Below are 14,566 nucleotides of genomic sequence, written 5' to 3' on the forward strand. Positions count from 1 at the left end.
CATACGCTTCAGGTCACAGACTCTGCTAACCCAGAGTCTGGGTTAAGTACTTTGCTTCAGGATGAGAACAGAAATCGTGCTCCAGCGGCGCGGCAGCAGCAGGAGGCTCCATTAGTGGTGCTTCAGGTTAAGAACGGTTTCAGGTTGAGAACGGACCTCCGGAACGAATTAAGTACTTAACCTGAGGTACCACTGTAATAACCTCGTTAAACTGCAGAGGACAGCAAGAACCACTTCTGCTCTCCTGGACAGCGTTCAGGCAGGTGTCTTTGTGCCCCGCTGCCCTGGCGTGCGAACACCCTGCACTTCCCAATGTACTTTAAAAACAAATACCTACGAAATAAGAGCTAGAAGGAGCAGCAGCTGCTGCTCCATCTGCTACTGCAACCCGATGGATGCATTCCAATTCTTTAGCTCTCCATTGTTCTCTTGAATTTTGCCGCGAGAAAGAGGGGAGCGGAGCAAAAGCGGAAAGGATTCCAAATACGGATTGGCACGCGCACAGCCGAACGCGGCTTCTCCTCGGTCCCAATGCATGCCGGGAGTTGTAGTTGTTGATCGGCACCGCTGGAGCCCTCCGGATCCGGAAGGTGGTTCCCTTTCCTGGTCCGTTTGGCCTCGCAGCGATTCCTTTGCTTTCCTTCCTTCCGGAAGTGCGGGGGCGGGAGGAAGAAGAAGAAGATTCCGCTTCCGGCCGACTGCTGGAGTCTCCCGCGCGCTGGCGTCCGGCGCGCGGTACAGTTTAAAGAAGCTGGCCCCGGCCACCGGAAGTAGAATCCTCCTCCTCGATCTCGTGGCCCGGAAGTGGCCGTGAGGCAGAGACCGAAGAGGCGCTCGCCATGTCCCTCATCTGCTCCAGTGAGTGACTCGCCTTCGCCTTTTCTCGTGCCCCTTTCGGCCTTCCGGCTCCTCACAGCATGAGGGGGCAGGGGGGAAGGGGAGGGAGCAGCCAGTGGTCTACAGTTGGTGGGGAAAGGGAAAGGGGGGGCGAGTTGAGGGTTCCAACCACAGTAATTCTGGTCATGAGGATGTGTTAAATACATTGCTGTGGGCGGTTGCATGGCTCTCTCCTGTGTCCACAGAGCTCCCCATGCCCAATCTACTTGCCCCAGACCTTTAAAATAACCCAGTAGTACAATTCAGCAACAGTGCTTTTCTGGTCCCCGGTGGAGATGCTGAGGCTGAGAGTGTGTGGTTTTCCCAAGACTGCCTGACGAGTTTATAGAAGAGATGAGGTTACAACAGGGGGGGCTTCCTGCTTTGCAGCTCTGTCTCTTAGGGATGGTGTTTGTGACATTTTCCAGCTTGGTTTTATGCATGTTCATTCAGGAGTAAGTCTCAGCATACCTGAAGTAGCTAAATCTTTAGTAAGTATGTTTAGTTTTGCAGCCTCAACATTTGAGCCTCAATCTTGAAGCACAAAACTCTGGGTTGGATCTTTTAAGATTAATCTTAATTGTCTTTCTGAGGGTCCAAAGATGTTGGAATGGCAGGTAAATAACATTCTTATGACCTTGCCTTTCATTTCTGGTAACAAAAACAATGGGTTACCCTGATCTGTCAGCTCAGAGATGAGAATGGACCCATTGGGTCATATAGACTGATCTCTGCCAGAAGACAAGATAGCATATGTTTTTATGCTGTATACTGCTTTGCAACATTTTATACGAAAATGCAGTCTGTAATCATGTAAATAAATAAAAAGATAGCAAAATTTGGGCCACTGTTGTTATCATGGACAGGTACTTAAAAGATTCGCTTGGCAATGGGCACTGTTGTTACATTATATTTATTAACCATTTAGTTTTCTTATATTTGTAATTCTTTATAATTAATTAAAGTTATTAATTAATGTCATATTAAGGTGATGGAGTGCTTTACAGAATTTGGTAATGATATCAGAGCAGCTCTGCAGCTGTTCCTATTTTTCAGATAAGCAACTGGGAATAAGTGGGGTGCCCAAAGCTGCTGAGTTATAATGTGAAACTTGGTTATTATACATTCAATAAGCAAAATAGTCTTTGATCGTATAGGCATTTCTTTGAACAGGCACCAGCCTCTGATTAACCTTCTTAATCAAACCAGAATGTAAATTCTAGTTTACCATTACTTCATAGTCTGTAATGAGAGAACCTTATTTGAGTTATTTTTAGTGCAGGAAATACATTATTATAAAGAGGTGTTTGCACACTTCTGGTTAGCACTTTAAAAATACTCTTGGTGGTGTGCTATTTCCCCCTCCCCTGGTTATGCTACAGATGGAATATATATTTAACAAACTTGTATAGTTCTGCAGAATTAGCAGGTACAACAGAGTAGCACAGACATCTTGTATATATGTAGATCACCTCCTGCTCAATGTATCTAGAAAACAGACTTGCCGAGTGAAGTGGATTTAAGATTTTGCTTTTAATTACTCTTTAGGCTGTTTTAATGCACCTGTAATTGTGCATTCAGGTATGTGGGTGTAATTGGAATTCTGCATCTCGAGGCATTGAAAAAAACCTGTGGGTGTGATTTGAATGCATGACTTCTCTCTCTCTAGGACTTCAGGCTTTCTCAATCACATTCTATCAGATTCAGAAGCTTTTACTAATTCTCTTTAGAGACTGACAATCCTAACTGAATGTTAACTAATTTTAACTTTGTGCTTCACAGGTACCACATGCCAAATATTAAAGAGCATTGTTTTTATGATCGTTAAGATTATCAAATGGCCTCTACCCTCAGCTCTTTAGGTTTAGTTATTTCTATATATCTGGATTCTTTATACTTTAGGCCAAAATTATTTAGGCTTGACTTGGCTAAGATGGACACGTTTTCTGACTGTCCATGGGAAAATCTAAATTATAACCTAAACAGTACTAGATGGGAAGCAGCAGACAGTAATTTTTTTGGCAAAGGAGTAATACTCTCTCAAGGTCTGCATTAATGGGTGGCACACACTTACAGTTCTTACACACTTGCAGTTTATTGCACATGTAGATGATTTCTGCCTTTTTTTTTATCGATACAGCTATCACCTGCTGATTCCTTCCCCAGTCACTAATCCAGTTTAGAATTTACACATTGCTCATCAGGGTGTGTGGGGAGGAGAGCCCCATTAGGCTAGTTCATTTGCTTCTGCTAGAACGCCAGTTAGTTGAATTCAGGCCATTAGTTTTTAATCTTTTATTTGTACGCCACTTTTCCAAAGTTAAAACCATGCTCAAGGCAGCTTACAACAACAAAAAATACATAACTAGAAACATAACAAAAGTCATAAACACAGTGTTAAAAATTAAGATATATAAGGTAGGTGCCAAATAGCTCCTTAACCCAAGGTTGCAGTCGCCAAAATGAAATGTCTAGTTGCCATTTTTGGGCAAGATGGTTCTAAAGTCTTATTTTTCAAATGATGGACTGATTGATTCTCAGTTAAATATCTGTCATTGAGCTTGAGCTAGGTTAAGAGCTTTGAGAACTTAAAGAAGAAAAGTCACTTGATCCAGGGACAGCGTATATATATATTGGCCTATTCCGACCTCTCTTTTTTTAATGATGTCTGCTCCTGCTCAGGCTGCACAGAAAAAGCAATTTGGTTCCAGAAATTCATTCCGATTGTGCAGATAAAATATAACTGATAGAATTCTACAGGATGAGGTATTCGGGTGCGGAAACAGTCCAGATCCAGTGATCCCCAGATGATGGAGATGTCAGGCACCATCCTAGCCCCCAAGCATCTTCACTTGGTCACAAGTGGTCGAAAGCTAACTGCAAGATGCGCCTGGCTAATTTCGAACACCACATAAACAATAAACACAACATACGACAAAATCGAACAATTTCCACATAAATCATAAGATACAAAATAAAGGTACAAAAAATTAACAGCAACAACCCCCTCTAAACAATACTCCAGCTGAGGATTCTGTTCTGCAGCCTCAGCTTTTGTAACTGGAGTCATTCAGGGCCCCGCCCTCCCAGGTCAGGTAGAAAAAGGCTTCCAAGGCAGGGAGCAGGTCTCTAAGGATGGGTTCACATTATGGTCAATTTATGAAAAACATTCCTATATTGAGTTCTCACCGGTAATGTCCAGGAATTGCTATCCATGTTGTAACATTTTCCTGCTCCTGCTCCTGCTCCACATAATTGGCTGCTGCATGTGGGGTGGGGAAATGGGCAGTGTAGTGATGTCATGAGGCAGGAACAAATAGATCTGTGACATCCAATGTAACCCTTCAGCATTAGGCTGCTAGTTGGCAGGATTTTCTAATATATGTGCTTCCATGACTGAAATTTAACAAGTGGAAGGGCTAAAATTCAGCTTTGACCATTGTGCATTGATGTCTAGCAATTGTGTGTTAGACATCGGGTTGGATCCGTACCAAGTTAGCTCAGCTGAAATCAGTTAGTCTTGCTGAAATCTTGCTAAACCAAGTTAGTCTTGCTGAAATCAGTGGGACTTGGGTTCAGCCAACTTGATCCTGACGCAACCCATGGTTGTGATATACTGTGCATCTTTGGTTGGTAGGCTTTGTGAAGTCTTAGAATCATTTAATTGTAGAGCTGAAAAGGGACCCTGAGGTCTTTTGATTCTGTGGTTTTGCTTTTGGTGTCAATTTACAAATATGACATGAAGGAATGCAAATATTAAAACAGTTGCATTTGATTCTTTTATCACTATTGGGACAGAAGAAGAATCAGAAGAAGAAACTTAAATGTCTTCCTTTTTAAACTTAAATAATTAGTAGGAACACAATCTTCTTCAAAGCTTATACATGCTGCAATTTAAAGAGCACATGAATGTGTTTTTCTCAGTGGCAGGATCTGGGCACAGCCCAAATTGATTGAAAGATTGTGTAGTTTAGTGCATTGTGTTATGGCTCAGGTCAGCTTAGGCAAGGAAGAATAAGTTGCACATTAATACATACTGGAAGTTATGCCTGTCAGGAGTTCAATGGTGGCTGATGCCTATTGAGTTTGGTAGGGCAGAGCAATAAGCCAGAGGCCAAGGTAGGTGGAGCGAGAGGCAAGGACTAACAGACCCAAACGATTAGAGTTTTGTCCCCATTCTCCCTGCCGAGTTCTACAAGGGCAACACAAGAGACTAAAGTGGAGGATGCAGGCAACAAAGGCCACCACCTTGGACCGGATGTAAGAAAGAAGGCATATGTGGTGGGGGAAGCACTGGTTGAGGTCAAACATAGGCTGCTGGTGCAGTGCTCCATTCTCCCTGCAAACCAGCCTCCATTGTCAGGGCCAGTTCTTCACACAATTCCTAAACTAGAAATTCTGGAGCTTGGTTAATTTTGTAAAGGTGTCATGTTCTTGTTTTACAAAAGCATAGATAATCAAAAAGAAGCACAATGTGCTACAACATTTTTACTGTAGATTCCATTGGGCTGGGATACTTCATCTCCCCTATTACTTCTGTATCTCTACTTCGTAAAGTGCTGTGAAACATGGATGGTTGAGTGACTTTTGCCAATTTCTATTGTCCCTTTTCTTGCAGTTTCAAATGAGGTGCCTGAGCATCCCTGTGTGTCTCCTGTCTCAAACCATGTCTATGAGAGAAGGCTGATTGAAAAGTATATTGCAGAGAATGGGACTGATCCAGTGAACAACCAGCCACTGTCTGAAGAGCAACTAATAGATATCAAAGGTGAGGAAGGATAGAAGAGTCAGAGGCACTGGAGTCTCCCTTGTGTTTGATAAACAGTTGAATGTGGAGTTGCCAATCTTAGTCTTCTCCTTTTAAGACCTTGGGTGGCAGGGAATTCTTGAAACCTGATCGCTGACTGATAAAGGGTGTTGTGCTTGAACAAATGGTCAGAGTTGATAGAGTCTGACAATATCTGAAGAGCATGACATTGGTTACCCTTGTTCCAGGGTATGCTGAAACCAGGATGTTATGAGGTACTGGTCTACCATATTGCCACAACAGGAAAAGCTAAATCAAATATTGATAAGGATAGTCTCTCTGACTTGCTATTTTGTTGTCTAATATGACTGTTCCAAATGCATCAGGGCCCGGTGAGGTTATAAATGGGTCTAGATAAAGGAAGGGTTGCTAACAAAAGTATTTGGTTGTTTAAACCAGGGGTAGGGAGCTTGTGACCCTCCAAATGCTGTTGGACTACTTCTCTTACCATCACTGGCCATGCTGGTTGAGACTGATGGAGTGTAGGACCATCTAGAGGGCCACAGCTTACCCACTTTTGCTTTTAACCCAAGAACAGTCTGCATACTCACCTCAGTAATTTCAGCATCTATGTCCTCCCACTTGCCTTCCCACTTCAGCAAAACTCCCTCTACCCCCAGCTCTTTCTTCTCCTTAGCTTGCTTGTGGTTCCTTCCATCTGACCCACAATCCCTGTGGCCTTCTGCTCCCCCCACAGTTCACTTTTTTTACTTCTCAATGCATGGATGTCTTGAGCAATGGATAAAGGCAAATAGGTGGTTGTTGAATTGCAGCAGTTAAAAAAGCTTGCAAAAGGCATGTGCCTTTTGAACCATTCTTCCAAGCAGCCTTGATTTTAAAGGCGTGTAAGGCAGGTTTGTAAGGATAATAATGGACGGCTCTTTCTGGAAGTAATGTTTTCTTGTTCCTTTGTAATCCCCAGTTGCCCACCCAATTCGGCCAAAGCCACCATCTGCTACTAGCATTCCAGCCATTCTAAAGGCACTTCAAGATGAATGGGTAAGTATCATTAATATATATATATTGGGGGGCCCCTCCTCTGCTTGCTGAGATGATGGAACTGGAAATGTTCTCCTCTGTGTCTTAAGGCATTCCTCCCTGCTTTCAGCCATGCTTAATAGTGGAAGGAAGCAAGACATTCAGGATTGGAAAGTTTTGGGAGGAAGGAGACTCCTAAGCCAGGAGTAGTTTGCTCCTCAGAAAAAATACAGCACAATGTTTTGGCCAGATATTCAAGAAACTACTCCGGTGTTTAATGCAATATGGCCTAGCTGTTGCTGTGCCAAAGATCAGTTACTATGCTGATGTGCTTCCTTAGGATGCTGTCATGCTGCACAGTTTCACGCTACGCCAGCAGCTGCAAACTACACGTCAGGAATTGTCCCATGCACTATACCAGCATGATGCTGCCTGCCGTGTCATTGCCCGTCTCACCAAAGAGGTCACTGCTGCGAGAGAAGGTAAAGACTCAGAAGATGATATGTTCTTTGGGTGATGTCCAGGGAAGCAGTCCACAGTGCCAGCTTTAACCTGCCAAACCACCTTTTCTCTCTCTCTTCCCAGCTTTGGCAACTCTGAAACCCCAGGCTGGCCTCATCGTTCCCCAGGCTGTACCTTCTTCACAACCCAACGCTGTGGTAAGTCACACACATGTATCGGTCAATAATTCTCTTTGTGCTCTGTCTTTCTTCTCTGGGTTAATCATGCTCATTGTTGTCTTCCTGCAGGGTGCTGGTGAACCAATGGACTTAGGAGAGCTGGCTGGAATGACCCCAGAGATTATCCAGAAGGTAAGAAATATCCCTGGTTTGCTATTTGCCATCCAGATCATGTTATAGCTATACAGTTACGATCTTCCAATCTGAGCTCTACAGCTAGCTTTGTCTGTAGGAACATGCCACTTCCACACTGTTGTGCCTTCCCTTTCTACATTACGGCTGCAGTGTCTGACAGGTCAATCAGTTGCAGCTTCTTCCGCTCTCCTGCTTTTCAGGAATCGCTGATAGCACCCTGGCTGGCAGAGCAAGCAGAAAAGGGTGGGCAGACAGATGCAATAGCCTCATCTCTGTCCTGGGGCCATTCCCCAGCAGCAACAGGCAAAAAGTAGAGTGGGTCAGCAGCATTGTCCCCTGCTTATTGATGTGCTAGCATACCATGCTTGAAGCTGGCTTCTCCTAATGCTGTTCTCTTTTTGCAGCTTCAAGACAAAGCCACGGTGCTGACCACGGAGCGTAAAAAGGTGAGTGCTCCTATCTCAATATTTGCTCTACAGGCGGGAAAGCACTGAGTGATCCAGGGGTGCTTGCAGTATGTTTGTTCTCATGATTGCTGCAAAGGTGCAGCTCCCTGTGCTAGGATGCTCCTGTTACAAGGAGATTAGTTCTATGTTGTCTTTTTGGCAGAGAGGGAAGACCGTGCCGGAGGAGCTGGTGAAGCCGGAAGAACTCAGCAGGTACCGGCAGGTGGCTTCACATGTGGTGAGTATGGTGATCATAATTAATTGGGAAGGCTACCATGAAGGAATCATCTCATCTAAGCCGAACATTCCCTAGGTTTTACAAAAAAAAAACAACTATTGAGCATCCTCTCTCTATCTGAACAATTCTGCACTAGTTATCCATTGATCTAAGCCTAGGGTAGAGAACCATGACAGGCTACTTTGACAGATGGGCAGGATTCCACTCACCTGTCAATCACCTGATGTCAGGTGACAAGCAAGACTTGAAAGCACCACTGACCGGTGCTGACTTGAAATCTGTTTTCTGTAGGGGTCACCCAATGCTGGAGGGCATGCTGTCACCACCTACCATCTGATAGATGATGACAGCAGCCCTTCTTTGCCAATGAACAATTAGGAGTACACTTTAAGGTTCTCTGTTGTGAATTGGAAGCTGCATCTCTGCCTGCCTCGCACCTGATCTCTTATATGCCAGGCTTCGACTGGAGGTTTTCCTTGTCTGCTGGAAGTTTAACCATATTTTGCAACATACTGGCCTTGAGTGTAAAGGCTCTGAGCTCTTGGACCTCTGTTGCCTCCTCCAGCCTTTCCAAAATAACAATACTGTGCTGCTTTTGCAGCTGAAACCAAACTGGTGTTGCTCTTTGCTACCAGCTTCTCTCTTGATTCTGGAACAGCTTCAAGCTCACTTACCATTTGATTGCACAAGGAAAGCAATTGATCTTGCTATTGATACCAGGATCACCACCATTCTTTCATTACTTTTGCTGTGGGCTTGGAGTCGAGTCTGCAGATTCCTGTCAAATCATGAGGAAATATTGCTTGTTCTATCAAGGATACAAACTGGGAAAAGTTTGGGATCAAGCCAAGTGTTTGCAGACACTCCTCTTGTATGAGTCGTTTTGCCTGACTCTTGTTGAGATGAAGCAGTAGGCCCTCTCTCATCCTTTGCACTGAAACGTTAATGTCAACAATGTTGCTTTTGCACAGGGACTGCACAGTGCCAGTATTCCTGGCATCCTTGCTCTCGACTTGTGTCCTTCTGACACCAACAAGATCCTCACAGGTATGTTAAGACTTCTGTTTCAGTTCCTTTCCTCAGTAAAGTGTTAGGACAGTTTGAGCCATGGGGTCCTTTGCTCTCTTCAAAAGCCACCTCTTCTCCTTTGGTTTCATGCTTGGGTTTGCATGTAGGTATGGGCAGATTAACCTATTTTCATTCTGGGTTACTTTTGCTTGTGGTTGATCTTGGGTCTATCCTGTCTGGGGTTTTGTAGATTAAAATGAAACTACAAAAACATTTCAGATATTATATACATTTGTCCTGTAAAATACTCATTTCTGTATGCTTTCCAATACATTTCTCCCTAAAATACTCATTTTTCTATGAATTTTGTTTTTGCAATGCATGAGTCCCAATACAAGATGTGCTGAAGGAGTGTAGGGCGCTCTCCTTCACTGGGCCTTTGTGGTCTCTTTGTTTTCCAGGTGGAGCTGATAAGAATGTTGTTGTCTTTGACAAGACCTCAGAGCAGATCCTGGCCACACTGAAAGGTCACACCAAGAAGGTCACCAGTGTAGTCTTCCATCCTTCCCAGGTAAAGACTGTCATTTGTTGCCTGCCTCATTCCCTCCACCCCCATGCCCCTTATTTATATTTATTAAAATATTTAATATAACTTTGGCGTGTTGTTGAATTTCCTCTGCAGTTGCCTGAAACCATTGTATGATCTCCCTTGAGGTCCCCTTATAGATCGAGAATGCACTCCATAGGTCGCTTCTTGAGCCGATGATTAAGGACACAACTGTTCTGAATTCAATAAACAAAGCTCTTGTTTCAGCCTAACACTTTGGGCTTTATTCGCTCTCCCCTGCAGGAACTGGTGTTCTCGGCTTCGCCAGATGCTACTATCCGGATCTGGTCAGTCCCCAGTGTTTCATGTGTGCAGGTTGTGCGTGCCCATGAGAGTGCCGTGACAGGGCTGAGTCTCCATGCCACAGGCGATTACCTACTGAGCTCCTCTGATGACCAGGTGAGATCGAAACCAGAGGTGGTCAGGCCCAGATTGTGTTAACTGTAAAGCTCTTCATGCTAAAATGACATCTGCAAAATGTGAAGCTGCACTTGCATATTTGCTTATTAGCTTTATTTTAAACATTTCTATCTCATTTTTTAACATAACAATTCCTCCAAAGTGGTTCACACTTTAGAGATAACAATTAATAAAACAATCTAGTTCACAATGAAAAGGTACAAACATTGACATTTTTTAAAAAATTCAAAACATAAAACAGTAAGGGTTTGTCAAAGAAAGCTTTCCAGAAGAAACATTTTGCCATATACAAACCCTCCACCTTTCCTCTCTTTCAGTATTGGGCTTTCTCCGACATCCAGACTGGCCGTGTTCTCACCAAGGTCACAGATGAAACTTCTGGCTGTGGTAGGGGCTCTGCATTTGGTATTTTGGTGAAACTTGTTTAGTGTGGTCTGGTTTGGCCATAATGTTAAACCATAGTTTAGTGTTCTGAGAACAAGCATAGTTTTCCTCCAGCCTTGTTCACTCCCCCTCTGGTACAGCCTCAATAAGGAATCCAAAAACTGCTGCTTCTGGTTTTTGTGTAACCACAGCTTGCAGTGTTGGCTGAACCTGGACAAACTGAGTTGTCACAACTGTGGTTAATGGAAACAAGTTAATATCAAGTAATAGTTTATTTGCTTATTTTAACTAAGCTTATTTGAGATTAATCACAGTTTAGCATGTTGCACAAACTCTAAACTATGGTTAATCTAAACCAGCAGTGGCAGCTTCTAGTCTCCTTATGATTGTACTGGGGAAGAAGGGAGACTTTAGATGAGCCTTCTGCGGAGGGCTAGGCTCATTCTCATAAAGCTGAACCATAGATTAGCATCATTCCCAAGCACATCTCATGCTTTGATACATGGGTGGGAGAAGGCTGGGTAGGGACTTCATTTTCCCATAGGAATGGCTTTCTCTCAGCTTTGTGATGATTCACCATCTCCTTTCTCTGCAGCACTGACCTGTGCCCAGTTTCATCCTGATGGGCTTATTTTTGGGACAGGAACAATGGACTCTCAGATTAAGATCTGGGACTTGAAGGTGAGAAAAGGTTTGGAATATTGAGCTCCTTCATGATATCTACCTTAAGGATAGCTGATAATGTTATGTGACACATATAGAATATTCCAAAGTGCTTTATAAATGCTGACTCCTTGTCCATATTGTTGAATGAGAAATTGCATAAAAGCTAGGCTTGCATAGTCATTTGAGATCTCAAAAGCCTGCTCTGCAATCGCTCAGAACAGGGCTTTTGGTGTGACTGTCTCAGTTCTGTGGAAGAGCATTCCTCTTGAGCTATGACAGCCACACACTATCTGCACTTTTTGGGGAAAATGGAAGACATTTGTGTTCCAACAGGCTTTCCCAGGTGGATAAATGGGTATTTGCCAGGAGTGTCTACTTGTTAGGGTTTTAGTCTTATTTTAAATGTATTTGTTGTTTTTGTTGTTTTAACTGCTTTTGATTATATTATATATAAATTGCCTTGAGACAGTGGTTTAGAAAGTAATTAATAGACATTGATTATAATGGTACAACTATGAGCAATAAATACTCAAGAGGTGCTACTACTGCCCATTCTAGAGCTGGAACTAGATTTAGAATAGCCAAAGATTCTACTAGTATCTTCTAGATATCTCCCATAGTTTTTGTTAAGTTTATGGTGCCACAGACCACCTGAGTGGGTTACGCAAACCCTCTGGGGTCCACAGACCACCAGTTGGGAACCACTGAGTTAGAGACATCTCACATGGATGTCATGAGAAAGTGGTGCTTCTTAACACACTTAAATTTTCTGTACAATTTCAGCAAGAGTCTTCTAGGGCCCCTACTGCAAGTTCTCCCACATCAAAAGATTCATTTTAGTTTTGCCACTGAAAACTCTTTGGAAGCACTTCATTTTTTCTTTCAGTGACTCTTAACCTCTTTGGGGCCCACGCTGTGGGTTAAACCACAGAGCCTAGGACTTGCCGATCAGAAGGTCGGCGGTTTGAATCCCGTGACGGGCTGAGCACCCATTGCTCGGTCCCTGCTCCTGCCAACCTAGCATTTCAAAAGCACACAGTGCAAGGAGATAAATAGGTACCGCTCCAGCGGGAAGGTAAACTGAGTTTCCGTGCGCTGCTCTGGTTCGCCAGAAGCGGCTTAGTCATGCTGGCCACATGACCCGGAAGCTGTACGCCGGCTTCCTCAGCCAATAAAGCGAGATGAGCGCTGCAACCCCAGAGCCGGTCACGACTGGACCTAATGGTCAGGGGTCCCTTTACCTTTATCGAAAGACCAGTTTTAATTACCTGTCTACCTGAAAGTTGCTATCACTTCCGAAGAGGAGCCAGACTCAAAATGCCATGCAGAAAGTATGCCACAGGGAGGATAAACTCACTCTCTTATTCACTGTGCAGGCAGGGAAGGTGTAGAAGCTTTGCATCCTTTGGGAAGATAGGATCAGGCCTAACATGTCTCTAACACATACTGACTTGTTTTTCTCAGGAAAGGACCAATGTTGCAAACTTCCCAGGACACTCTGGCCCTATTACTAGCATTGCCTTCTCTGAGAATGGGTACTACCTGGCCACTGCTGCTGATGACTCCTCTGTCAAACTCTGGGATCTGCGCAAACTGAAGAACTTTAAGACCCTGCAGCTGGACAACAACTTTGAGGTTTGTGTGACCCCCTCTTGCTCTAGTAGGCCTGTATTCCTTCCCTTTCTTTTATTGACAGCACTTGGAATTTTCTCAGGTTCCTCCCCATCATTTTAAAGCCCAGTGCAACCATTTTCTCTACACTTTTGGCAGCTCTCTGAACCTTGCACAGCTGCTTCCTCTAGTTTGGCGCGCCTCCTTTAAATGGACAGAGGTTGCTACTGCCCCAGCCTGAGAGGACTGGGCCCAGCTACTTCTGAAGTGGATGTGTTCATCTCAAATACCATTTTTCTCTTTAGGTGAAGTCCCTCATATTTGACCAGAGTGGCACCTATTTGGCCCTAGGTGGCACTGATGTCCAAGTCTACATCTGTAAGCAATGGACGGAGGTTCTCCACTTCACAGGTAAGGGGGGTCCTGTGTGCCATTCTTGAGGGGCTTTATATTCAGACATTTGTACTGTTGGCCAGTATCACTGTTTGTGGTGTGTGAGGTGACAGAACAATGAAATAATTTCTCACTCAACTGTCTTTGTTTCCTTTCCTACAGAGCATAGCGGCCTGACCACAGGAGTGGCCTTTGGGCATCATGCTAAGTTCCTTGCTTCGACAGGCATGGACAGAAGCCTGAAATTCTACAGTGTGTAGTTTCTCCTACCAGGATGCGATGAGAGCAGAGCCTATTCTTCACTGTAGTGTTAAGATAATCGGGGCAACCATGGGGCACATGGGTGGGGGGTGGGAGGGATACGGGGGGAAATAGGGTGCGTCATAGCTTTTTATCTTGGTTCAGGCTACCTGTAGAATGGAAAGTTGAGCCCAGTACTAAATGGATTTGTTTTCCTCTGTTCCTTCAGCTTTGTCTGTGCTGTGATTGTAACAATATTGAGCCAAACCCATCCAGTGTTGACTATCAAATGAGGGTTGGTGGCAGGAATTAAGGCTGAGGAAAGGGATGGGGAGATGTGCAGGTTTTTTGTATGCAACTCTCTAGTTTCATTAAAAAAGAATATTAAACTATAACCATCTAAGTGTCTAAGTAAGCAAATGCACAGGGAAGCTGTACCTCTCACACACTCAAGCATAAAAAGATTTCAGCATCACTCACTAGGTGAGGGTTGGTTTTTTTAAAAAGTTACTTTCATATCACAATAAACTTACGTTAACATACTTATCTACCTGTATCAGCAGATGTGGAGGACAAGACACTTTAGAGTGTGTGGTGTACAGCTAGGAAACTCCCCACCCCCAGCTGGAAAGCTAAGATTTGCTTCACATGTAATCAGGTGTACAGGTTCAAAAAGTTGAAAATTCCATGATAGTTGAGACAAAGTATGTTATAGCCAACACTAGCTCTATGAAGTAAAGACACAATGGAATGAAATATCAGGCTCTCACTTTCCCCTTTATGCACAAGAACGTAAACTTAAAAGGGATGAGATTGTAAAGTGACATACCAAAATCTGAAAGTGGGACAGACGTTCCCCTTGCCATGCTAATGAGCTCCCGGTTTGGATGGAAACTTGTAGCCCCTGATGTTTGACTGGTGGTTAATGGCAAGAATTGTAAGACACTGGAGGGTTGGCCCTGCTTTTATTGCAAGCAGTTCTGTGGACCAGTTGTGTTATATCTTTGGTTGTCACCAATAAGCTTTTCTCTATGTAAGTAATCCAAGCAGTGGGGAATACCTTTTTAGGGCTGCAAT

At 43.8% G+C, this 14,566-nt stretch overlaps 1 protein-coding gene across 1 annotated transcript; it reads left to right on the forward strand.

Annotated features, from left to right (window-relative positions):
• The first annotated feature begins 670 nt into the window (after positions 1 to 670).
• On the forward strand, positions 671 to 13,884 carry PRPF19 (pre-mRNA processing factor 19). Its single transcript, XM_053397317.1, has 16 exons — positions 671 to 858; positions 5,495 to 5,644; positions 6,606 to 6,682; positions 7,002 to 7,143; positions 7,247 to 7,320; positions 7,411 to 7,473; positions 7,881 to 7,922; positions 8,086 to 8,160; positions 9,132 to 9,207; positions 9,630 to 9,739; positions 10,019 to 10,174; positions 10,513 to 10,582; positions 11,175 to 11,260; positions 12,710 to 12,880; positions 13,162 to 13,267; positions 13,412 to 13,884. The coding sequence occupies exons 1-16, from the start codon at positions 840 to 842 to the stop codon at positions 13,507 to 13,509; spliced, it is 1,515 nt and encodes a 504-aa protein (XP_053253292.1). The 5' UTR covers positions 671 to 839; the 3' UTR covers positions 13,510 to 13,884.
• Positions 13,885 to 14,566: the final 682 nt, after the last annotated feature.

The sequence above is a fragment of the Podarcis raffonei genome, chromosome 1 (assembly GCF_027172205.1).
Source record: "Podarcis raffonei isolate rPodRaf1 chromosome 1, rPodRaf1.pri, whole genome shotgun sequence".
Taxonomy (NCBI): domain Eukaryota; kingdom Metazoa; phylum Chordata; class Lepidosauria; order Squamata; family Lacertidae; genus Podarcis; species Podarcis raffonei.